Genomic DNA, 24,781 nt, shown 5'->3' with positions numbered 1-24,781 from the left:
TTCGTTCACGGTTGGACCCGATGACAGTAATACGTGTAAAGTTACAAGATAGGATTAATTCCGTGGTTCAATACAGCCACATAACCCAAAATGGTAATGATCATCGATCAGACAAGATGAGCATCTAATCTGATTCTGGGAAGTGCCCAGGCGGACTTTTAATGCCGACGTAGTAACAAAAATAAAAAAAATAAAAAGAAAATGCCGCGTTTCGCTACAGTGCCCACTTTTCATATCGTTACTCGGCGTTACAAGCGTTGAGTTGAGCGAATCACGATAGAATCTGATAAGATACGCCCCTCATTTAATTACCTACATTAAATCAAGATTTTTGGATTGCAATTATTCTCGTACACAATTTGGCAGTTGGTCAATGGGCCTGGGGTATTATTTCAGTTTATGTACTAGCTGAACACGAGGACTATACAATTTGTGCTTCTTCTGCTTCTTTTGTTTTTTTTTGTTCATGCCTTCTGGCGTTCGGCCAAAACCGCCATCGCCATTTGCCGGAGCTCCACTTTGCGAACTTTGCCGCTCCCTGTCACAGGAACCGTGCTCGAAGCCCCCTCTTCTCCAAATACAAACACATGCTGCGGGGCTTTGTGTCGACCCAATGTCTCACGTGTCCATGTGCGCAATTCATCGTCGGTCGGACGACTGGCGCCCGATGCGATCGCGATAAATACTCCGACAACCTCGCCATACTTGGGGTCGGCAATACCAATCACAGATGCCAACTCGATCGAGGGATGCGCGGTCAATCGTTCTTCGATTTCGAGAGGATATATGTTCTCGCCGCCTATCAGGTGCCAGGATTAGAAATCGCCGTCAATGTTCATGTCGTGGGTTCAAGCTTACCGCGAATGATGATGTCTTTGAAGCGACCAGTGATAGTGCAGTACCCTTCGGCGTTAAAGGAAGCCTCGTCGCCAGTCTTGAGCCATTTGACACCCTCGGCATCGGTTATGAATGTCTCTGCCGTCTTTTCCGGGTTATGCCAGTATCCCTTGGTGAGCTGGTAGCCAGCCATGCAAAGCTCACCACGCTGACCGACGGGAACAATATTTCCCTGTGCATCGATGATCTTCGCGCGAGCGTGTGGCAAAACCTTTCCGACGGTGGTCAATCTTGTATGGATACTGTCGGTGGTGAAAGCATTGAAGCAAGTGGGGGAGGCCTCCGTGAGACCTAAAACTTGGGTTAGCACTTGATCAGCAAGCCAGTGAGAGGGACAGTACCATAGCTACTAGTGTATTCGGTCATATTCAATTCCGCAAAGAGCCGTTTCATGAGTGGCCGTGGGACTGGGGCCCCAGCAATGATGCCTGTGCGGAGGTTTGAGGTATCAAAGTTGGAGGGTTTGGGAACGGCAAGGATTGCCTCAAACATGGTTGGAACGCCGTGTAGAGCAGTGCACTTCTCGTCGGAGATGGCATGTAAAACCGCCTTGGGGTCGAATGTTTCGCTGGGGAAGACAATCTTGGAGCCATGGGTGACCACCGCGAGCATACCCAGGACCAGCCCGAAGCAGTGGAACAACGGCGGTGGGCAGCACAAAACGTCAAAAGACGTGAGGTTCATGCGATCACCGATGAAACGCGAGTTATTAACCAAGTTGCTGCGGGAGGATTAGCTATATTTTTTTAAAAAAACAAATTGTCGTACATGGTCCACATACTGATGTGTCAACATTGCAGCTTTAGGACTGCCTGTTGAACCGCTTGTGAATTGCAGATTGCAGACATCATCCGGTCGTAATTCGGCCTCGCGGTCTTGAAGCACATGCGCAGCCTGCGACAGGCCGCGTTCCATGACATCGTGGTAGGTGGTGAAGTTGTTGTGGCTTTCGCGGAGAATGACGATTTCTTCCAATGATTCCGAGGTCGCAGCGTTTTTAGGGTAAGGGCCGAGTTGGTTCAGGACTTCCTCGAGGTTATGACGTCCAATGCGTGGTGTCATGAAAAGCATTCGGCATTCTGAATAAAAATAGAACAAAAGGCCGAGGTTAACATGGTCTCAATGATACGGAAAGTGGATATCACCCACCACTGTGATTGAGAGCGTAATACAGCTCGGAGGGGGGTGTATGTGTTGTTCAAAACAACTAAAATAGCCCCAACTCGTGCGGCCGCAAAGAACACCGAGATGTATTGCTCACAATTGCCCGCCATAATTCCAACGCGATCGCCCTTTCGAATACCCGAGGCCAACATTCCTCGAGCTAGACGATCGGTCTCATCTTTCAGCTGACCGTATGTCCATCGCGCACCGGTCCAGGGGAAGACCAAGCACTCAATTCTCCCATATTGTAGTGCTTGAAGTGTCAACAGCTCACCCAAGGTAATATCCAGCAACTGTGGCTCCGTCGGGCCTGCGACAAGAGACAACTGCGGACTAACAGGAGGCTGCACATGCGACAGTGTCTGCTGCAAGCGCTGTACACTTCTCGGGGCCGCCATGGTAAGTATATGAAAGTTGAGAGGAAACGAAAACCAGGGAAGAAAAGAAAAAAAAAGGTCTCTGGATAAAGCGGGTTTATAGATGTAGCCGACAATGCCGCGACAAATTTCGCACAAAATAAATTGCAATTAATTCCTTTTTCTTTTTTTTTTTCATTTCCAGATAGCCCGGGGCTCCACATGGGAAGTTCCGTATTGGTAATTTCACGAATTTGGCTTTTATGCTTGGTTGGTTCTAGATCTTGGCGGCTTACAAGACTCCACTCAAACTTCAAGCGAACCTTGGAACCTGGGAACCTTGGCAGGATACGATACGCAAGCTCTGCCTGAGTACGGAGTATACGTCCCTGCATACAACATATGCAGTATTCAGTGTTAACATGTTGTTCTTGCATTTTACAGCCAGAACATATGCAAGGTACTACTAGTAGTACATTTTGGAAATGCTTTTTATATGACACACATAATACGCGAATGTCGATCGCTCAAAAACACCCCAAAACTCTGGCCTAATTAACACTTGTGAGAATCGATTTTATAATGCCAATGTTGTTTCTTGGGGTGGACTGATACCGGAAATTGCGAATCCCCAGACATATATGAGAGATTTGAATCTTTGTTTTATTTTAGTAATATGTCTATTTCGAAATACAAAATTCCTCTCGGTCATCTCCCAGGGGATCGTTCGGTAAGTTTCCCGTTACGGTAGTATAGTCTAGGATTGGTTGTTGAAATCTAACCAGCATTGAAGAAAAAAAAAAAGAAAAGAAAAGAAAAAACTCCTCGTGGCACTGGACCCCACTCAGGATCTGATAATTTGCCGGCAGGATCTAATGATAGTTAGCGGTTTATCAATCAGTTGGGAAGGTGTCTTGAGTGGAGCCCATCGTCTACGATGTACAAAGTAGGTAATACTTTGGCAGCCGGGAGACTTTTCCGAGTTGGCGTGAATAATTTCAGGCACTGATGCTTGGCAGGTCCCGTCATTCCAAGAGTACTAGTACTCGTGTTCGCTTTTCAATGAGGGGACGGTGCCCAGTTGGGTCACATAGCCTGGACCGTCCCTACCAGATACTGCAGCCCTAGAAGACTCAGTATAGAGTGCATAATATAATAATTCAATATTCAGCTTTGTTAATATTCAACTCACATCACAATATAACATCCTATCAACCATTTATTGTGCGAATGTGCAAATCTAATCAATCGGGCTGATCTAATCAATCATCCCCGACATCGGCGAATTTCGTATTGGACCCACCTAAACATTCCACACATACCACATTACCACAAATACCATACGGTCCATACCACTTGAAAGATACAATGAATGTTCCAGCCTTGAGGGAAGTGGAAGGGACTTACATATTATTTTATAACCTCATTCATCCGTTGGGCTGTCTGTTCAGCTGTTAAAGCGTGTACTGATCTTATCAATACCTGCTAACAAACCAAAGATTTCCCACGCGATCAGATTAACAGATAACCGGATGCAAACTGCTCATCTTTGGCATACTCTGAATCGAAGCACCGATTAGGAGACATGTATACATCTTAGGTAGACGACACATGAAGACAATGTGATTCTACGTGACGAACTTTTCGCCCTTCGGCATAGAAAGATATGCACAGCCTTTCCAATCGCATGTGTTCTGCTAATAGTCAGTATGAGTGAGTGAATGCAAGAGAGCCCAAGCACACCTTGTGAACATCTGTTCCCCACCACTTGAAATGTTTGCTGGCTCCGGTGAAAAAAATTGTCAAGAAAATCAAGGCACCAGCAATTCCCACCGATGAGTCCATGGCAGAGCTTAACACAAAGTTATACTTACTCCACCAGCTATGCAGCCGCTTTCGAACGAGCCAGCCAAAGGTGAGCCCAACAACTGCCCAACTGCCGTAATTCATTCCGGTTGCAGGGGGCAGGTAGTTCAAGCCCCCGAGGAATAGGGGAACATGAACCCTTCTCCACAGCGACTTGGGGTATCGGCGGGTCAGGTAATAGACGGGAATGGGTAAAATGGCACCAACTATGAAGAAATAAAGCAAAGCTGAATAACCAATTTGGTTCGAGAAATAACGACGAGGGCCCACTGCGCCCCAGATCAACGAAGTATTGAAGTGGGTTCTGCTGTAAGGACAACTGAAACCATTCACAGCTGTGCTAGTGCAGATGCCGGTGATGTGATTCATGGCCCAGTTGAGGACACCCAGTGAGGAGAGTGTGCCGACTAGCATTCCAACGCATTGAACCAAGAACAATTTTCGTTGAGGGATCTTCGGAGTATCAGCATGGTTCAACTGTAGTAAGAAGGGAGAGGGCTCACATGACAATAGTAAGCCAGTTTCATGTCCTGGGCAAAGTAGAGACCCTTGATGGTCGTGATGTACCCGATGTCAAAGAACCAGATATTGGCCAGGACCTTGCCCTCAAACACAAAACCAGCCGTGATACGACAGAAAATGTCGATATTAATCTTGAGATTAGAAGTGGCATAAACCAAAGCCAGCTAAGATGGGTCAGAGGGATGCCTCAAATATGTAAATCGGCACATTAGGTAGACTCACGGCAGGATAGAACACCAGTGCCACAGCACATGCCAGCAAAACACCGTACCATCTCAGTTCAACGTTCCACCACTCAACGGCGAACATTGACATAAACAAGGCTAAGACGTATGCAACCAAATACCACCACAAGGGCACATCTGGGTCTCCCCTCTCGTCCTCGCTGTACGCCCTGGACCGACCGGGAAGGGACTCTAGAACCAGCCGAGGCACCCTTCTGGCTGCATCAGCCATGACATGACGCTTTTCAAGGACGACCCAAACAAGAAGAGCGCTCAGGGTCGCAAACGATAGTCCAAACATGTTCAATGCGTAGGTAACTGGCATATAGACCTATTTTTTCCCCCTTAAGTTAGCTGAGTGGAAACCTTGATTTTATAGAACATGCAAAATACCGGTGAATAAGCAAGATACCTCTTGACATCGAGCTTGTAGCCCGAAGCTGCATTGACAATCCTTTTGACTTTATAAATATTTCCAGTATTGTCGAATACTGTTTGCACAGGTCAGATGTGGTTCCCCCAAGAGCTTGAACGGGTGGAATGTACCTTGAGAGCTTTGAAAAGGTAGGTAGGCTGTGTTCCACACATTGGTGTAGTAAAGAGCAACAGCCACAATCCAAATCCAGAACACCAGGGAAATGAAGACGTTGAGAACTGCCCACGAGGGGATGAGCAAGGGAGACCCAACGTAAGATATTTGGCTCCCTATAGGCCCCGTCAGCTTGGTAGTTAACTTGTAAAGTCGTGACACTCACAATCAAAGGTAATCGGTAACAGTCCCATTCCGGAACTCATTCCGAAGATCTGATTGACTACTTTGCTCTCAGGCTTGAACCAACACGGAAAGCTGAAATAGCTAAGTGCCGGGAAGATGAAGTCTGGGAACCAGTACCAGCAGAATGAGACGCAGAATGTTGTAGTGAAGAAGGCATATCGAGATATTTTCCAAGTATTATAACTACCATCCATCAGTTCCATTGTCCTAAGGTAAACAGATCTAGGGGACCTACCGCGCTTGCACTTGTTCCTGGTTGACATGATGAAGAGTTGAGGTCAACGCAGTAACACCCAGAACTCCAGGCCAGATCAGCTCTTGGGGAACAACTACGATCGCCCGAAATAATCCAGCAAGACAGAACCCGATGAGGAATGTGGAGAATGTAATGAGAATTTGGAATCCCCATCCTGCCTTGTAGCCGTAGAACATTTGCTGCTCTGTCAGAACATCGGCGCCGAGCCGAACATAAATGCTGAGGTTGGACATTATATAGATCAAGACGTGCTCCTGTATCAATCATTATTAGACTGATCACTGTGACCTTTGCCAGATAACTTGCCTTTGTGTTAAACGGGCCCGGATTGAGATCAAATGCCAATCGCCCTAGCGGAACGGTCCATTCCGGGATGACTTTCTCCCAAATCCTTCCCAGAGGATAGGCCAGGAAGAGTACCACCGAGCCTGAAATTGTCAAAGAAGGTGTACGGAGCGTGTAAAGTGTGTTCAACCCGCTGACGATTACGCAAAAGCCAATTCCCAACACCCACATACGTAGAGTGAGAACGGGCTCAGTAGGATCATCTTTGACTATGCCTATGCCAGCAGCCCGCAAGATTTCAGTCTGTGAATCTGCATCTGTAGTGATGTGAGAACCCCAAAACGAACAGGCAGGGGGAAAGGCACCAGCGGACTTACCAGAATCAGTATGGTTTCCATCCTGGACATCCTTTTCTTGAATAGATTTCTCCAGGACATTAATGTCTTTATTCTCGTTGGCCTCCATGATGAGGTTGGGACATAAGGAGGGGAAAAAGGAATAAAAGAAAAGATCAGATAAAAAGGATCAGATAAATGGGGATTATCAGATAAGATGCAGAAATAGAAATAGAAAGAACGTGTAATCCGGATGCAACCTCGGACTAAATACGTGGGAAAACACCTGGGAATGTCCATGGTTCTCAGCCCTATAGGGCTGTTAGGGTCCATCCTATCCTTCCTTTTATCTGTCTGCCTAGAAGTTCTAGTCTTTTCATGCTTTTTTCTTTTTGCTCATTTAGTACCTATGTTCCAAGGTTATAGGTTGGTATTAGTGATGATCAATCAAACATTATATCCCAGCCTAACCTTGGAAGTTGTCTTTCTGAGCTTGGCCGTGGAATTTTGGGAAACAAGCTTTGTAGAGAACCTATCTATCGGCATGACCGGGTTGGGAAACCCACAACTCCACATATATAGGCCGTAGGTGAGACTGTTCCCGACTTTTCCCGAGACACAGCAGGATCGTGGATCTAGTCAATAGATGTTCATAGATGTACCCGAAACTATCCAAAGCCTTGTACTAAACCCGGATTCATACTAGTAGGACGTGCCGTGGTTCTATATATACGAGGTAGATTATCAACATAGAATGGGTTGGCTGTGGAGTTTTCTAGATCAAGCACTATCCGTAGCTGTAAAAGATAGGTCGATCCCTAGATACTGTCAGCTGAATAGAGAATTGTGAATGTGATATCCTTGTTTCTCTGCAGAGCAGACTGATAAGAGTAATTGTGGAATCTGAGCGTCTCGCGAACTCGGCCACCCAGTGCTATGTAACATGCCATATCATCGAGACGAGGGTTTGCTATAAACCACGCAGAATAATAAGGTATGACTACCAAGTTCAAATCCTTAGGTTCAGAACATTCAGAACCCAGTAAGACGCTATTCTCCGGGCCGGTGGGTTTATATAGGAAGATATTAGTCGCGGCGCCCGGAATCTGTCTAGTCTTTAAAGCTATCATCAAGGGCTCTTCGTTAACCACCCGTATGGACTGGAATAGTTCAATGGTCACAGGGATGCAAATCGAAATCCTATCAGTATGTAAAATATAATGGGCCAGCTCTATAGTCTGTGTTTTTCCACTCACCGGGCCAATAAATCTTCTTCTACGACCGAGACACGCACTTTGATGCCCCAGCCATTTCGTCCACCAATCCAATTCTTCCGCTTTCCGACCTTTTGGATTTTCTGCACGTCATTTTCGAGCTCTTCTTTCAAGTGAGACGGGTCATATGCAACTTCCTGAATGGCAATTGTCAAGTCCAGGCCTTCTTTCTCGCCATTCTTCCCTAAACCCTTCCATTGTGCCGAGGGAATAATCCGAGGCTTGGAGGTGTCGATAGACCCGGTTGGGTACAGCTGGCTTAGGACGAGACCGACTTTTCCGAGGTAACGGGTCCACCAAACCTCCTCCGGTGTCAAAATTCCCTGAAGGTGAGTCTTCAAATCCATGTCTCTTGGTGGCAATTCTCCACCGTAACGCTCCTGGAGCATCAGTGCCAAAAGCGCACGGTGGGCATGTGGAATACCATGCGTGGAGGCTAGGATCCCGGTGCTAGTGCTATAAAGTGCGGCACTAGAAGAGAGTTCTTTGGACATTGTGGCGTGATAATAGAGGGCATTGGCAAAAGCCTGGATAAGGTGAAGAGTGATGGAAGACGGGAACGATCGGCTGGCGGATGGTCGAGGGAGGGCCGCCAACAATAAAGCGGCCAGCGCCTCAGCCGACGAGGGTGCATAACGAGCCGTGGCAACCTCCAAGGGATCCTGCTGGCGGATAACTGGGAGCATCTCACGGAACAGCACTCCTTCCCGTACTCCACCTTGGCAGAAATGAGCCTCTTTGATTCCATGTGGTAACGATTCAGCCAGGGTATTGACTAAGAACGCCACCGAGGGCACTTGCTTGCGACGCCGGTCGGAGACCCGGAAGATTTCGTGTGCCGTCCGAGCCACCTCTTTGAGAGCTTCGGTGTCCTCGAAGTCTTTCTTAGGTGCGGAATACCCGTTAATAATCGAAATCGGGTAACTTTGGCCTTTTGTCTGGTGCAGGTACAACAGAAGATAGCCCCATCCCCGAAATCCTCCCCCGGAGAGGTAGAGAGGAAAGCCCCCTTGCTCCCGGGCCCTTTGGACGAGGTGTTCAGGAACATTGATGGTATCAAAAGCAGCGCGAAAGTTGCCTGCCATCTCCTCGCGGAATTGCTCCTGAGCTTTGTGCGCTTCCTCTTTATTTTTGCCCCGTTTGAGGTTTGCCAGTTTCTGGGTCAATGCAGCTGCTCCGTAGGGAAAGCTGACTGATCCCCGGGAACTCATATGCACATTGCCCGCATGTGACGTGATCCAAGTCATCTGCATGCTCCCGCCCCCCAAATCAAGGGCGAGTCCCTCCACGTCTGAAAAGCTGCTGGCAATACCCCATGCTCCGACGATTCCCTCCTCCTCCTTTCGTAATGCCTCCACCGAAATCCCGGTTTTGTGGTGAATGGCGTCGATGAACGCAGAAGCATTGATAGCAGTTCGAGTTGCTTCCGTGGCGATGATCCGAATGTTCTGAGCAGGAACTCCAATCTCCACGCAGACAATCTGAAAACGAACTATAGCACTGACGATTCGGTCGATGACATGCTGTGGAATGGGGATTCGGTTGCCTGAGTCGGGGTCCATCTGAGCCTCGTAGAGCGAGACGTTGACCCGATGAAAGTGTACAGTAGGGATGATACGGGTGGTTGGGGGTGAGAGGTCTGAGATCGAACAACGGATTCCATTACTGTCATATTTTCGAATCAGTGAACGATTCTCACCAGGGCACCTTGGAAGGGCAACGAAAAGGGTGGATTTTGTTCGCCTACCTGCCCAAATCGACCACCGCATGAAGGTATACATTCTGCCCTGGATCAGATGGCACCTTTTGACCATTCATTGTTGGAATTTGGCTTCCTCCTCCCATTAAGGCGACCAATTGTATTTGCTCGGATGTACGTTGTACACCTGCTGGATTTCAGCTACGGATACGGAGTAGGTAGCTCTCTGAGTCTCGGAAAAAAAAAACCCCCGCGTGACATCATTCTCGACCGCCCGGCTGTTCTGCCGCATAATAGTACAACAACAACATATGTTGTAGTTAGATGTGCTAGTTATATGTACGGAGTAGCTTCAAAGTACATTATATTTGTTCAAAATAATGTTTATGTTAGCTTATTATCAGGCGTATTTCATTCCAGTCTCTTCTTCTGTTCCATTCAAATCAATTGTGGTCGTTTACGTCCAATTATCCTTACTGAGGTGTGCACCTTTTTGGTCTAGTGACATTCGACAATTAATTTCGGCCTAAGGTGTCAAGGCTTTACATGTTTTCGTAGTCAACTTCTTGAAATTTGGGGCATGATGTACGCCAACAAATTATTAGGCGGTTTGGCTATGAAAGCTTTAGTGGTTAACATTCGACTGGTGTATCCCTCATATATACTATCATCACTGCATGTACAAATAAATTTATATATTAGAAAAGGGATAATAATCACGTTCCACAAGTATGTATTTAAACTACGGAGTACTTCAAGACATAGTTAAAAACCAACACACTACCCCGTAAATATACGGCTGTTCACTTGAAATTCACAGAAATGGGCTAAGCCAATCATGGTGTCACGTGGCTGTTGTCTAATCAATCAGATCAGATAAGACGTCTAAGTTAGTTCGAGGGGGATTATGAAGTTCCCCCACACATTCACTCGGTTTCTCTCTCTTTTTTTTAAGTGACTTCATTCTTTCTAGTTCTATTGGAAATATTTATATCATAATTCAAATCATCCCTTCTGATCCCCTTGGGAATTTTGGTCCGACAAAATCCAAGGGTCCAACGGCTCAGAGACTTCGCTGATCCACATGGGTCTATCTGATTATTGCGATTATCGGTTTACAGCCGGTGCTCCGCATTTCCTCTTCCACCCCCAGACCAGCCTGAGATCTGGGGACTCATCATGTTGCTCCGTTGGTTGTTACTCGCAATCGCCCATGGTGTCTGGGCCAACTCCGAGGATGAGCTGTGTGTGACAGCTGTCTACACGGCATACAACTACATATCCTTTGCTGGAGCTCCCACAACAGGCAAAGGAAGATGGGAATTGCAATGCCGGGATCCGCTCAAAGTCGCATCGATATACGCTGCATCCGAAATATATTGCAATGAGCGGGAACGGGCGGTCGGCCTGACGCAGCTGGCTGAGGAGTGCCAAGAATTTGGGAACCTAGAGCTGTTGCCGAGAGAAGCCGTTGCTGAAAATCTAACAGAGGATGCAATAAGGAATATGAAAAGGGTTGATTATCAAGAGTTGTCCCGAGGCGAACCGGCGGATGCGCCTGTCCTTCTTTCTGCGACTTACTTTGACCTAATGTTCCATACACTCGTGAGACCCTCCGGAACTATTTCAAATATAATAGTGCTAAATTATCGACGTCCTAGCAATCTTGGGAATTTGAAACTTGGTCACATCATGCATTTGGGTAAGTCTGTTCAAGCTGGCAAGGAAATCATTCATATATTGACTGTTCAGTTATGTTGGCTACGCATATTGGGGCGGCATACTATCACTGGGGATGGCCTATCGCCTGAGTGATTGGTTATTTCACCGCCGACAACGCCGTGCAGAACGTGCACTCGAATCCAATGTGTATCCTCTCATAAGGTTGTTAGAAAATATCCCATGGGTGGGGACATGTCTTCACTGGATCCAGACTCATTTGATGATTCCGGCGCCTTTAGCAACGACACATGGTCGACACCTGCTAGGCTTCACATTCTCCACCAGAGTTGAGGCGCTTATAGTTGTGGGATTTTGGATGATCAGCATCGTATTGAGTGTCGTGGGGTATCACACTTTCCCTGGAAATATTTAGTACGTACCTAGCCCGTGAGAGTGAGATGTGGAAAATGCTGACAGATAATCAAGCTGGCCTGATGTCCCGAGCCAGATTCTACGTTATTCTGCAGACCGAACTGGGATCATGTCATTTGCGAATTTGCCTCTTTTATGGCTCTTTGGGGGACGAAATAATATTTTCCTGTGGGCCACTGGATGGAGCTTTGCATCGTTCAATATATTCCATCGTCATGTGGCCCGGGTGGCTACGGTACAGGCAATAGTGCACTCTATCCTTTACGTTGTCATATTCATCCAAAGTAAGTCCTGGCCATTTGACTTTTCTTTTTTAATTCAGGCCAGAATACTTACAGTTTGAAACTCGCAGCGGGCAAAGCTTGGAGGGGGATATCCAAGACCTATGTTTTATGGGGTATTTTGGTAGGCTGCCAATCTGGCTGATCTCAAGTTGAGTTGATCTCTAATGCTCACATCATATTAGGGCACATTTGTGATGATTCTGGTGTTGATCACCTCATTGGATCGGATTCGCATTGCGACATATGAGCTCTTCTTGATTGCTCATGTCGTGCTTTCAGTTCTCACTCTTGTAGCGTGCTTTTAGTGAGTACTCACCCCTGACCAAACTTTCCTACATATTTCTAACATTTCACAGCCACACGGTTGTATTTGAAGGCAACGAATACTGGAAGTACCTGTGGCCCTCGGTAGCGATATGGGTTATTGATCGCTTCCTTCGAATTGTGCGGTTGTGTTATTGCAACCTTCACGTGAGTAGTTCAAACAGAAGACTTCTGAAGGTCTCTGTGAGCCGCATGGTTTACGACGAAACGGCCGACGTGGTGCGGTTGGAGGTCACACCAGGGATACCCTCGCTACAACCTTCACCAGGACAGTACTACTTTTTATACCAGCCATTCCGGCTTACCGGCTGGGAGAGCCATCCATTTACCATTGGAGCTTGGTCTTACGAAATAGGGGACTGCACGTCATTGGTACCAAAATCCGAGGGAAAGCCGATCAACTCGGTCGATGTTTCGCATGTGCCACTTCTTGCAGGCGGTGCCTCCGACCGAGATTACCAAGGCAACTCAGAAAGTGTCTCTCCGCGTGAAGAAGAATTGAAGTTGAAATTGACTTTCTGGGTGCGCCCGTATGACGGTTGGACCAAACAGTTGCGTCAGCAATGTCTGAGCTCACCAGACCGAACAAGCGAAACAACCATTCTTCTTGAAGGCCCTTATGGAGAAACATTTCCACTGTGGAGGTATGAATCAGTCTTGATCATCGTCGGTGGGACGGGAATAGCGTCGGCTGTGCCCTATATTCAAGATCACCTCCGCCGGTCTGTTGAAGACTGGGACGGAAGGCTTGAAGATGAGAAAACAAGAGTAAGAGACATGGAGCTTGTTTGGACCACCAAACAGGCGGCATTCATTCAAGATGTCTCTCGAAGGGAATTGAAACATGCCCTCAAACGAGCGGACTTCAATGCCTCCTTCTACGCTACGCGTGATTCCACCGCAGTCGCCGAGGATCCTACTGATTTTGGCGTCGATATTCAGTCAGGTCGACCCCACCTCCAATCCCTGATTATGAGCCGGGCCTGCGATGCATGTTCAGCTGGTACAAGTCTTGCGATCCTCGTATGTGGCCCATCAATAATGGCGGATGAAGCACGCGCCGCCACACATCTTGCGATGCGACAAGGCTACCACTCTATTAAATTTGTAGAGGAGTCTTTTACGTGGTAGGCAAGGGGCCATGTGGAGCTTTGTGATGGATATACGACGCCATGCATATACAACATACTGATGAATGTGTAGATATTTCCAAGGTCAGAAATTGACCTCTTTGTTAGATATGCACATATACAACATCGAATATTTTGCCCGTACAGTTGTATGTGGCGACTTCAGACGGGGGGCTTGATGGCTTTAGGTTTCCGTCAATGGATTTCTCTAGACTCGAGAGATCACTAAATGGTGATTCGACCTACAGATCCGGGGAAACTGTTGTGGTTGTTGGTGGCCGAAAGGGGTGCGTGCATCATCCCCGATGCAGGATATTCCTGCACCACGCATGCGACTATCGATTCTTAAATCGGATACAACCATGCTGAATTGACCGGTCAAATATCCAAACACAGAAATAAACAATTCACTCAACAAAACGAAGAAGATCGGTGTGTTGGGAAGTGATGGATCAGATCCATCAACTGAGCAATCCACTCCCCGGAAGAACCGAGACGTCACACGCAGGGTCAAAAGCAAGAAAAAGCAAATAACGCTACTCCAAATGCCGAAGACCAAAATTAGCGAACCCGACTTCTATGTTGTAGGTTGCCTTGATCTTCATATGCACCTATACGCATCCCTTCCCGTCGGCGTCTGGGAAACATACCGACAGGGTCCGATGATCGGCAGGGGAAAACTTGGACACATACGGAGTACATACTACATACTCCATATACACGCCTATATTTGAGTATGGATCGCCGGAGAGTCCATAACCCATGTTGGCCAAGCCCTACTCCGCTGCCCGAAAGCAATAATTCACGATGGCATCCACTTCTATGCAGTGTTAGGACCTTAGATGCTAGGAGACAATCAGGATTTCTTGCCTCAGAAGCATGAAGGGAAAAACAGAGAGAGCAGAAAGGGAATTAGAAAAGTTATAAAAGGCATGATCTTTCTAGTGATCGTTCTACATCCATCATTCAACTCTCTCGTCTTCGAAGTCTTCCACTTTCTCTCAATCCACCAACCTTCTTCAATCGCTTTTCGCCTTCATAATATCTATCAAAATGAAGTTCTTCGTCCCTGCCTTCCTTTTCGCTGCTACCGCCATGGCCCTGCCTGGCTCGGGCTCTCCCGCCGGCGTTGCTCCTCATTCCGACAACGAGGTCGAGAATGCAGTGAACCAGTGTGGTAATGGTGCCGAGATGTCTTGCTGCAACAAGATCAACAAGAGCCAGGGCATCAGCCAGAACAACATTGGTGTCCTCTCCAACGTCCTCGGTGCCATTGGTAGCGAGGGTCTCGGTCTTGGCCAGGGCTGCACTCAGCTTGACATCCCCGTCTCTGGTAAGTGATATATCTACTCCACTGAACTGAAGCACGAGACTGACCATGTTGTAGTCCTTGGTGCTGCTGGCCTGACCGACTTCCTCAAGAAGAACTGCCAGCAGAGCGTTGCCTGCTGCCAGAACTCCAACTCCCAGGCTGTATGTGCTCCCCCAAGACGACGGAAGAGGAACAGAGTCACTAATTTCAATAGAATGGAAACCTCGTCGGTCTCGCCGTTCCATGTGTCAGCTTCGGCAGCCTTCTGTAAATTGCATTTCGTCGAGTGCAGCCTTTTCCGCCATGGAAATATCAACGAGAACCATCAAACTTGTCAATTACGGCGGTCTCTGCGGGAAAGGCCAAAGACGGATACAAGTACGGAGTACATAGATGTATACTTGCATCTTCAGGGGCCTCTCTTATCCGGTCTTGTTAGACCAGCGTTCTCAAATTTGCGTGATCGCTGTTCTCGAGAGTGGATTTTACCATTCATTTGTCTTTCATTTGTCACCAGTCTCTGGGGGCTTTTAACCATATGTATTTATTTCGATTGAGAATATAAGGTCCCTGCATCAATATACTTCGTGTAGCCGTGCCCAGCGCCCAACAACCGGTTCCCGGTTGTTGGGGCGCCCCAGTAAACGCAAAATTCCCAGTAAACACAAATTCTATAAATTAAGTATCTTTTGTATGACTTACTGATACAAAAGGTACTTAATTTCTAGATTTATATAATATGCTTTTTCTCAGCCCTCAAACTAGCTAAAGTAATAGAAAGTATACAGATATATAGTACGAGTCTAGCTTAATTGATTTAATAGTAGTATTAATTATTAGTATTTAATATGGAGGAAGAATAATTGTTTAGAAATAGCACTACATAGAGTGTATAATGGTTAGATGCCTAGATAATTTCTTTATTTTAGTATACTTAGTATCCTTTATCGAAGTTTAGGAAACTAATATAGACTTACTTCATACTATCTATATCTCCTTATATTTGCCCTAACTGGTTCGATGGCTGAGAAAAAGTGTGTTATACTAACGGGGGTACCTAAGTACCTTTTGTATTGGTAAGTCATATAAAAGATACTTATTTTCTAGATTTTGTGTTTACTGGGAATTTTGCGTTTACTGGGGCGCACCAACACCAGGGGACCTGGTGTTGGGCGCTTGGCACGGCTAAAGTGTTTTCATTCTGAATTGTTCCTAAAGGAGGGAACCTGATTCTATCACCTCATCTCTGTGGGCCGACAAGATTCACTCGACCATTGTTCCTTCTGAGGTATTAGACTTACTGTGAGCAGGTTTCTCAGGCAACACGGATTGCTTTATTTATTGATCGATTGAGGCAAGAGTCCCAATGAAACACATCTACCATGGCCAATGGAAAAAGAATGTAATGTATATAGGTTTGATTCGGCAGATTTTGAAGTACAACACCTCATGACAGAGCTATATTACTTGAGTTCTAGCCGGATAGCATCATATTGTACATAAACAGTGGCCGGGAGAATGGCAGTCTCTGTATCCGTTGCGTTGAAAGGTAAATGCAATCGCAACACATTGTCTCCGACGTGTAACCAATCCACAGGGAACTCCATTCTCGAACTAACCTGGTAGCAGCTTACAGCAGACCGCGCAATACAGCTGCTGGATTGATTGAACCCAACGATGAGAGTCAAGGGATCTGCCTGATTGTTGATATAACTCTCTAGTGACAAATTGTTGTATGGCTCGACCGGATTCCATACATCCGTGTTGCCGGCTGCCGTCTTTGCGGCCGCTAATTGTAATGTTAATGTGGCTGTTTTATGGTTGTCCAATTGCTTCGAGTTGAGCTTGAAATGAACGTTCCAGTCGTTTGTTGTGTCATACTCGACATGGGAATCATTTGCCGTTGGCCCGAAGACCGACCAATGGGCCGAGTTAAGATCAATCGCAGGGTCACTAGTACCGACGGTGTAGTTGATACCATCAGGGAAATCGGCACGCCAGTCATAAGCCCCCCAATAGATAAGATACTCGGGAGGATGAAGCGGATGGGTTGAATCTCTCGCATTGCCACGTCGGAACTCGCCTGACGACTTGTCGGGAATCCCAATTCGCCAGACCTCGGTCCCTGCCGACTCCTGGTTCCAAATATCATGCAGCGCAGTCTCCTTTCCTGCATGAATGATGACTCCGTCGCGCACAAAGTCACCAAAAATCCCCTCTGCGTAGACTGTGAGTCGGTATTTCCCTTCTTTAACACGATCAATGCTGAAGCTCCCATCTGTATTGATATCGGTCCAGTACTGATAGGAGCTTGGAACGGCGCTATTATCTTGGAAGTATTGGCCGTCGACAGTCAGAATAGCAATTGGGCGAACGGCACCCTTAGGAAGTTTCACGGTTCCCTTGACACTGCCTCGCTGGCTCGAGGGAGCATATCCAACGACATGCTTTGCAATTGAATCATAGAATGCAACGTTCCAGTGGGGGTTTGCGATTTCTTCTGCCTCAGATCTCAGTTCCTGGAGAGATGCCGTGCCCTTGCCGCCATTGAAAAGGTAAAATTGCGGACCGAAGGTTCGATCAAACCCATTTGTGATGTTGGGCGTGCCTTCTCCATGATGGTTTGATACGATATAATTATAAACATTACCGTCCACTGTCAAGTCGGAGTGGAGTGGACCCTAAGAGATGTCAGCTCCTGCGTCCCACCGTGCTCGATATCGCTTACACCATAGTATGTATCCTAGGACAAATTTGTTAGATGGGATTCGATCGGTGAAGATTTAAGGAATATGACCAACCTTGGTATTCATCACCAGCCATGCTCCATATGCTGTCCCATTTGACGTGCTGCCATCAGCATAGAGACCGTGAACAGTATTATTTCTCCATTCTAAAAGGAAACCATCGTTTAGCCAGTGCACCAACCAGTAATCGAAGATGACAGGAGACCGAGCATACGGTTTGAGAATGTATATTTAGTAAAGTACTCAGAGAACTGAGTGTAGTACGCATCGCCTGGCGTGTTGTTGAATGTCCACGTTGCATCTTGGACCACAATCTGCTTCGAAATGGCGTCCTTGCTTGGCAGGGGCGCGGTCTGGACCTCGCTAGACGTCAGATGCGTCCAAATATCAATATTTGGACGAAACAGGGTTCGGAACTCCTGCAGGTTACGAAGGTAAGGTGTGGTCTCATTGTGGTAGGCCAATCGGCTGAACATATGCAATCCAGTCTCGCCATCGCGCAGGAACCAGTACTGTTGGAATTGTTGGCCCGTGGGAGTGTATGTGTCACTCAAAATCATGCCTGCATATTTGGTCCCCGTTGAATCTGTACCCTGGACTACCTCCATGCTCGGGGATGTGGCACCAGCCGTGTAGAAGCCAGAAGGGATACAGTAACAGTCAAGATAGGGCCCTATTCCAGTGGATCCTGACTGAGTGCCCAATAAATCTTGGCCATCGAGAGTGAGATCGATGATCTGACCAACATTCTTCTGAAGAACAGCTGTGAGACGATCATTGGCGAGGGTGATGTAGGTCTGGTTTTCTGCGACATGTAGCGCCGTGACAGCAGCAGCTCCCGCCGTCAAGGCTGTCAAAAAGGAAACCCGCATGTGGGGCGTTGGGAATTGGTGTCCTTTTTTTGACACAGTCGTCGTCATAAATTGCTAGTTACCTTGTCTTTATAAATGATCCCAACATGTCGGGAAATCAATACCCCGAACAAACCGACTGCTTATGGAAGCAAAGAAGAGCTCCATTTCAGTTCCATTTCTCTTTGCACACGGATTTCGAGATCCGCCAATGGATTGGAAATCCGCCATGGACCATACCAATCGGCCTCAGGTTTAAAATGAGGGAAAACTCTCTCCACATCAACCCCACCGGGGAGGTTATATGGGGAAGTCTGGGGATGCAGGGGGGTTGACGGAGAACGGAGAAATTGCTCGGTCATTGTTCACCCGGGCTTGTTCTAAAAGGTCATATTCTCACCTGTGAAAGTATTTGGTCAACAATAGTGGGAGAAAAATGGAATAAATGGGATAAATGGGATAAAGGGGGAAACGGATGGGAGAGGCCTAGAGGTGGAAAGGCGATTTTGTTGCCTGATATTTTAGGCACCAAACACACAACACGTCTAATTAGCTGCCTACATAACCACGTTACTAATTAGTTAACATTGGAATAAACAAGAACAAGCAATCCTGGAATCTTGGAACTCAATATATTATTCACACTAATCCATCACTCAGCCATGAACACCACCGATTGAGCTCCCGACCCATCGGAAGGCCAAGTCCGATGGAATCCAGTTCAAGTCTGACACCTTTGCTACCCGGTAGATCTCCCAAATTCCATATTTGTCCTTGATACACCATATAAAATGGGATGGAAGAGTCGACTAGATGTGGGTATTGGGGAGATATCGGGGGTTTCGGGTCACATCCCGAAGGCCTTCTGGGTCAGGGTCCGATGGTATACCTCTAACCTCGGGTTGCTATACGGGTGTGATAGGTTGCGATTATCGGTGGATGTGCTTTATTTCCAATCATCGCAGTCCAATTCTTTCGATTCGTGAGGAGAACCACCAGTAGCAGTTGGTCCTGTATTTTATTAAATGTGTCAGAATTGACTGTTCTTTGCCCTGGACTGTAAAAGGAAAAGAGGCATATTGTCTCGACTCAATAGACGAAATAGAGTCTATTTCGCGAATGTTCTCTTAATTCATTGTAGGCCTTGTAAACCGAAAGCTTTAGGTGTCTAGAAAAGGTTGCTCGGAACACTGTTCAACCATGACATATCTTGGAAATCGGGAAACTCAAAGTTGTCCAAGATAGCCGCATTCATTCCTTCGCCGAAGGACATATCATCCACTGCACTTGAGTTGGCCCCTATCTCATGACTAGGCATGTGGTTGGTTGGCAGCAGACCTTCAGAGGCAACTTGCTCATAAAGAATTTCAAGGGCCGCTACACAGCGACGAGCGGATGTGCTATAACCTTGGTATTTTCGAAGAACTTCCAGTGCATAATTCCAAGACTGCGCGATGGAGGTTTCTTTGATCTCGGCAAGGATCGCAGAGCATAAGCGGCCAGCGATTAAGACAGTTGCAGAAGTATAAACGTCTGGATAAGTCAGAATCTCGAAGTAGCACACCGGGGAAAGTATGTACGAACAAAGAATGTTATACCACCAAGCCGGCAGGGGCCCACCGGTCCCATCAGCAGGGACATTATTGTAGATTAGTTGGATAGACTCTTGGGCAGCTTTGACACATATGATAGAGCACTGTAGCGCGACACGATGGGGGAAGGAGTCATTCGTCGAGATTAATGGGTATGCTGTGGCATTATCACGAACAGCACAGTATTTAGAGAGAGTTGGACGAAACAACAGCATCCGCACGTGTAGAAATCTGTACGAACACATTGGTTAGTTATTGCAGACTGCGTTGGACACATCAGTACAAATCACGGACCTCGCACGCAAGACAATGCTTTGCCGATAAAATATAGGATTTGTGGATACTGTTGAGGAATCCCAACGCAGGTGTGGGAGAAGGCTTCGTGTCCATCGAGTGAGAGAGCGGTCGAGCTCAAAGATAGTCCGCTCTCCCTCACTTGCAACATTGTCGAAATAGAAGTTATGGACATCTTCCGCATGATCGTCGGAAATTGGTTTGTAAAAGCTAAGAAGCACATCGTTCATGATCTCATAAAGTTCTAATGACTTAGCGTAGAATGCCATCATTGAAGGCCGATCAGGAGGCTGGGAGACCTCTTTACCACACCCGGATGGAATATATTCATCGTCAACAGCGACTGGCAGAGGAACCGCCCCACTAGAAGCCTTTGAGATCATCGCAGGGCGACCAAACGTCATAGATATCACCCTTTGAGAACATTGAAATAAGAACCATGCAAGAGATTAGCTGGTCAGGGCGTAGTTTTGAACATACCGATCCATTAGAATACAACCGTGCCATATTTTGCGCGCCAGTTGTTGCTCTTGGAAGCTTCGAAGGCGGGCAATGTTCTGGGGAAGATGGAGGCCCAAACTTTGAGCGTTACGGATCGCGAGTCCGGTGACAATCCAACACTGATGTGCAGAATCGGTACTTTGCAGATACTGGGCCATGAGAAGTAAACATTGAATTAAACCTGCTGATCCAGTATCCCAGAGGTTAAATTGAAACAGGCCTTTCGCCCGCGAGAAAAAAAACATCTGCTGACGCTTCTCGCTCTTTCGGTGGGACAAAGTCGGCCAATTGACTAGCCAAGGCGAATATAACATTCAGCGTGCACATCATCATGTTTTCGTCATATTCCAGACTATCACCAGTCCAGATTTTCATATACTCAGCTTTCATCTCAGCGGGGATAAGAAACGGGTATAACGGAAAGACATATTCCCAGTAAACCTCCATGAGGCTATCGGCCATTTTTCGAGGGGGGAGCACATAGTTTGCGACCGAAGACTGATTTCTTTCGCTCCGCGTTGGCATCAGGCTTGAAGGAACAGCCAGATGGGGGATTGAGGATCTTCGGTGAGGTGATGCAACTCTCCTGTCGACCGCGGTTCTAATTTGACGCATGAATCCTGCTGCGCTAGAGCTTCCAAAGAAACCTTGGCTTGGGCGTTCTTCCTCTACAGCTCCCATCATAGCGTTCACCCCGTCTCGCTGACCTGACGGAGTGGATATGTCAGCCTGACTATGGATGCTCCGTGTATAGTTTCCAGGCGTTTCCGGCTGGATATTACCAGGTGTCGGCGATAGCAGAGTTGTCTGCTATAATAAGACCCATTAGACAGTGGAACCAAAGCAGTATGATACACCAACCGGCGTCTGTTCTGATCCATGACCCTTTTCTGAGTATTGTGGGCTTTCAAGTTGTTGGATCCGAGTTTCTAGCTTGGATATATAACTATCAGAACGGAGATTAGCAATGAAAGGTTGATTTAGCCATAGAATTAATAACGCTTACGTTTGCCTTGCTCGCTTCTTCTCTAACTCCCCTGTATAGACGCATTGGAGCCCCTGGTCGGTCCTCTTGCTGCATGGCCCACACACTGCATTGAGTCAGCACGGGTCGCATTCCGTCCGCACCCATCGCAAGGAACATACCCGGTTGTATCCCATCACAGCGAACTTTTCTTGCTCGACAATCATCACAGGCAACAGCAATCTTCCGGCGTTTTATTCTGTGTTGGGACTCGGACATTGAGTGGTCCATGATGGCAGTGGTAAAAGGAAGTTTGGGAACGAAGAAGCATAGACAGTTCGGGATTCTATCCGAGAGATTATGTGGCAGATACAGGAGACCAGGGCGACCTCAAGCGCATAATATCACGTGCTGCGTCTTAGGTAAACCCTGGAGGCCGAACTTGCTTACTTAACATGCCACGGGCCCCAGCGCTGGAAGGCCCAGGACCACCCAGCAGCTCATGTGTCTACAATGTTCGAAATCGTACAGCTAACTAGTTATGCCATGAACCATTATTTGTTAAAATGGGATTGTAGTTAATGTCTCTTATCGATACCTAATTGAACATGCTTGACATATTTAGGTAAAATTGACCCATGCCAGCCAAGAGTCGGACGTGTGTTGCATATTACCATCAAGCCAACCAAGAAATAAGTCATGATCGTCAAAATTCACACCTTCAAGCAAGCTGGAATCATCGATCAATTTGTCACTCGTTCCAGTGTCTTCTACGACAGAGGAGATACCATCAACGGAGAGAACTTGGTCCAAGACATGGCGGATTGCTTTGTGACCCTGCTGTGCGACACGGTAGTTACCGTCATGGGGCATAACGATGGTGTCCAGATGTGCCGCGAAAAGTGTCAAGTTTTGAATGATTTCCGAACGAGGAAACTCCAGCAAAGAGCTTACCACTGCCGATCGGGATCGGCGAAGTAATTCTGCACAGAGAACACCCGCAGAAGGAAGACCCGGTAAGCATACCTATTGGCCATTAGAGGTTTGGGCTTTTTGGCTTTTCGCCCACAATCCCAAGATACGCTCCACTTACATTAAATCCAGTATCTTTGATGGGATGCCCAGAGCGAATTTTCCCGGAAATCATAATGACCAATGCTTTGAGTATCTCTCGAGCGATGTCAATGATTGCCTCAGGCTGAGTCTGGGTACGTTTCCCTAGGGTCCGGTAGAGCAGGAAATCGTTGTAGAGAAACTCTATATGGATATCGAAAAGGATATTATATTCTACTCTGGAAACAACTGCCACGTCAATATCAGGTTTCCAACGGAGGTATTCTGGTAATCCCTGTCTTAGTTGACGGGATTCGCATGAAAGCTCCCTGCAAATGTCAGCTATGTCCTAGATGTGGCGGGAAATTGAACTGTCAGCGTACTCAACCCTCTGACTGAGATTCTCGAGTTGCCAACTCAGTGAAAGTTCCAAGATCTTCTCACGGAGAACGCTAGTGATCAAGGCAATTCGAGGCCACGTACCCTTCGCCAAGCTTGACTCCATATTCCATCCATCCTTCTCATCCAGTCGAGCGATTGCCGCATCACGAACAACTGGATCTGCGAATATTTCCTCAACACTCAGGTCAAGTGGCATTTGGATATCACAGTAGCGCCAGCTTATGAGCGGCGGGCGACCCAAAAAAGTGGCAAGCACTTTGTCAATTGAATAAGCCGTGACCATAGTTCTTTTTCGCATCTCAGATAGAAAAAATGGAGCCTTTCCGCTAGAATCCTGATGAAGCCCGAGCGCAAACACCGTTGTCGATAACTCTCCCAACTTTCGCCACGGTCGAAAGTCTAAGAACACGTTAGGCAATGTTGACAGGCAAAGAACGGAATAACAGACCACTTTCACCATAGACGACTGCCAAAAGCGTGGTATGATGCAGTAGAAGCCAGGCCACAATATCATTTGCAATTCCAGTGCTATCGCAGAACTGAAGACATATGTCTCCCACAGCGGTAGCAGTTATGGCGAGACTCTTCGGATCCATAGTATTTGGCCGCATGAAGATGCGGTCACTGTGAGGGACCCAGTCCGTGGCTAGGCCTGTAAGAGTAAATAGTAGCCCAATCAACTCCCATCTCCCGGCAGCAGCGGACTGGAAGTCCTCCCAAGTCATTGAAGGATGCACCTCAAGTGCCCGGGTATGCGTTTCAAACAGTCCTTTTGACAAGAAGAAAGCTCGTTGGTTTGTGTCCATGTCCTCCAATTCTAGGGAGTTCCACATCTTTTCGACGAGAGTAAAAACCATGTTCGTGATTGGCCAGCCAAGACTCCATCCTGTCCATATCTTGAATCGGGCAATGACCACTTCCCTATAAAATGGGAGGTTCTCTAGAAGCGCCAAGACCCGAGCACCGAGATTGATCCGCTTTTGGTCAACGGGAAAGTTATCATGGCCTGTGACGTATGGATTTCCTACAAGGAGTCCAGTTCTCGTATCTGTGAACGCATCGAAGTAGCTAGTTTGCCCCAAAAATCCAGGGGTCGAGACTGATGCTTTTTTTCGAGTCCATACATCGTTCTCATTGTGTAGTCGACTGACGTTACTAGGGTGATCTGATTCGCAAACAACACGGCGCTTCTTTTTGGGGCGTATTCCAGTGAGGGACTGGGTCAATGGTGCCGGGTGATAGGTACAATGAAGACCGCGGCGCTCGCATCGTCCACAAATGGGACTTGCATGATCGCATCGCAACTTGGAGGTACGACATGGCTCGCAGGATGATAATTGACCGTTTCGGCGGGGGGTCGCCATCGTACAAGCGCCTGATGTGATTAGGGGATGGCAGTCAAAATGCAAACTTGGGCAAATTTGGAAGTAAGTGACCTACATGTAGTTATCCATGGATGTACAACATAGTTGTCGGGGCTCGGTCCTCGGAACTCGGAGTTACATGACTAAGGTTTGGGCTGGCAGCCGCATAAGGTCACGTGTGTTCCCTCTTCGGAATGTAAGTTCTTCCGAGATTCC

General features: G+C 47.2%; 9 protein-coding genes across 9 annotated transcripts; 2 read left to right on the top strand and 7 right to left on the bottom strand.

Moving 5' to 3' along the window:
* Positions 1 to 464: 464 nt before the first annotated feature.
* Positions 465 to 2,459, bottom strand: sidI (putative long-chain-fatty-acid-CoA ligase; the record flags this gene model as incomplete). Its single annotated transcript, XM_057222213.1, has 5 exons — positions 465 to 799; positions 859 to 1,188; positions 1,239 to 1,618; positions 1,679 to 1,976; positions 2,027 to 2,459. The coding sequence occupies 5 exons, from the start codon at positions 2,457 to 2,459 to the stop codon at positions 465 to 467; spliced, it is 1,776 nt and encodes a 591-aa protein (XP_057069434.1).
* Positions 2,460 to 4,045: 1,586 nt separating this feature from the next.
* On the bottom strand, positions 4,046 to 6,810 carry N7516_009493 (uncharacterized protein; the record flags this gene model as incomplete). The annotated part of the gene is made up of 10 exons (XM_057222212.1): positions 4,046 to 4,111; positions 4,161 to 4,736; positions 4,787 to 4,969; positions 5,028 to 5,360; positions 5,423 to 5,520; positions 5,576 to 5,734; positions 5,785 to 5,987; positions 6,040 to 6,314; positions 6,367 to 6,662; positions 6,723 to 6,810. 10 exons carry the CDS (start codon positions 6,808 to 6,810, stop codon positions 4,046 to 4,048), a joined length of 2,277 nt encoding a protein of 758 aa, XP_057069433.1.
* A 1,122-nt stretch (positions 6,811 to 7,932) lies between these two features.
* Positions 7,933 to 9,772, bottom strand: N7516_009492 (putative transcription regulator (RTG2); the record flags this gene model as incomplete). Its single annotated transcript, XM_057222211.1, has 2 exons — positions 7,933 to 9,619; positions 9,702 to 9,772. 2 exons carry the CDS (start codon positions 9,770 to 9,772, stop codon positions 7,933 to 7,935), a joined length of 1,758 nt encoding a protein of 585 aa, XP_057069432.1.
* Positions 9,773 to 10,832: 1,060 nt separating this feature from the next.
* N7516_009491 (ferric reductase family protein) lies at positions 10,833 to 13,486 on the top strand (the record flags this gene model as incomplete). The annotated part of the gene is made up of 7 exons (XM_057222210.1): positions 10,833 to 11,258; positions 11,315 to 11,355; positions 11,406 to 11,747; positions 11,802 to 12,031; positions 12,100 to 12,152; positions 12,214 to 12,335; positions 12,388 to 13,486. The coding sequence occupies 7 exons, from the start codon at positions 10,833 to 10,835 to the stop codon at positions 13,484 to 13,486; spliced, it is 2,313 nt and encodes a 770-aa protein (XP_057069431.1).
* A 1,052-nt stretch (positions 13,487 to 14,538) lies between these two features.
* Positions 14,539 to 15,068, top strand: N7516_009490 (hydrophobin family protein; the record flags this gene model as incomplete). The annotated part of the gene is made up of 3 exons (XM_057222209.1): positions 14,539 to 14,818; positions 14,873 to 14,958; positions 15,012 to 15,068. The coding sequence occupies 3 exons, from the start codon at positions 14,539 to 14,541 to the stop codon at positions 15,066 to 15,068; spliced, it is 423 nt and encodes a 140-aa protein (XP_057069430.1).
* Positions 15,069 to 16,260: 1,192 nt separating this feature from the next.
* rglB (polysaccharide lyase family 4 protein) lies at positions 16,261 to 18,416 on the bottom strand (the record flags this gene model as incomplete). Its single annotated transcript, XM_057222208.1, has 4 exons — positions 16,261 to 17,478; positions 17,526 to 17,540; positions 17,599 to 17,690; positions 17,759 to 18,416. 4 exons carry the CDS (start codon positions 18,414 to 18,416, stop codon positions 16,261 to 16,263), a joined length of 1,983 nt encoding a protein of 660 aa, XP_057069429.1.
* A 1,147-nt stretch (positions 18,417 to 19,563) lies between these two features.
* N7516_009488 (fungal specific transcription factor domain-containing protein) lies at positions 19,564 to 20,940 on the bottom strand (the record flags this gene model as incomplete). Its single annotated transcript, XM_057222207.1, has 4 exons — positions 19,564 to 19,928; positions 19,980 to 20,218; positions 20,282 to 20,695; positions 20,762 to 20,940. 4 exons carry the CDS (start codon positions 20,938 to 20,940, stop codon positions 19,564 to 19,566), a joined length of 1,197 nt encoding a protein of 398 aa, XP_057069428.1.
* A 46-nt stretch (positions 20,941 to 20,986) lies between these two features.
* On the bottom strand, positions 20,987 to 22,037 carry N7516_009487 (uncharacterized protein; the record flags this gene model as incomplete). Its single annotated transcript, XM_057222206.1, has 4 exons — positions 20,987 to 21,592; positions 21,644 to 21,728; positions 21,789 to 21,873; positions 21,929 to 22,037. The coding sequence occupies 4 exons, from the start codon at positions 22,035 to 22,037 to the stop codon at positions 20,987 to 20,989; spliced, it is 885 nt and encodes a 294-aa protein (XP_057069427.1).
* Positions 22,038 to 22,367: 330 nt separating this feature from the next.
* Positions 22,368 to 24,565, bottom strand: N7516_009486 (uncharacterized protein; the record flags this gene model as incomplete). Its single annotated transcript, XM_057222205.1, has 4 exons — positions 22,368 to 22,772; positions 22,840 to 23,128; positions 23,183 to 23,600; positions 23,650 to 24,565. 4 exons carry the CDS (start codon positions 24,563 to 24,565, stop codon positions 22,368 to 22,370), a joined length of 2,028 nt encoding a protein of 675 aa, XP_057069426.1.
* Between the last annotated feature and the right edge of the window lie 216 nt (positions 24,566 to 24,781).

Source organism: Penicillium verrucosum (assembly GCF_028828655.1).
Source record: "Penicillium verrucosum strain IBT 35672 chromosome Unknown utg000004l_segment0_segment0, whole genome shotgun sequence".
Lineage (NCBI taxonomy): Eukaryota > Fungi > Ascomycota > Eurotiomycetes > Eurotiales > Aspergillaceae > Penicillium > Penicillium verrucosum.
The sequence above is the reverse complement of the archived record's forward strand: the minus strand, read 5'-3'. Positions and strand labels throughout refer to the sequence as shown.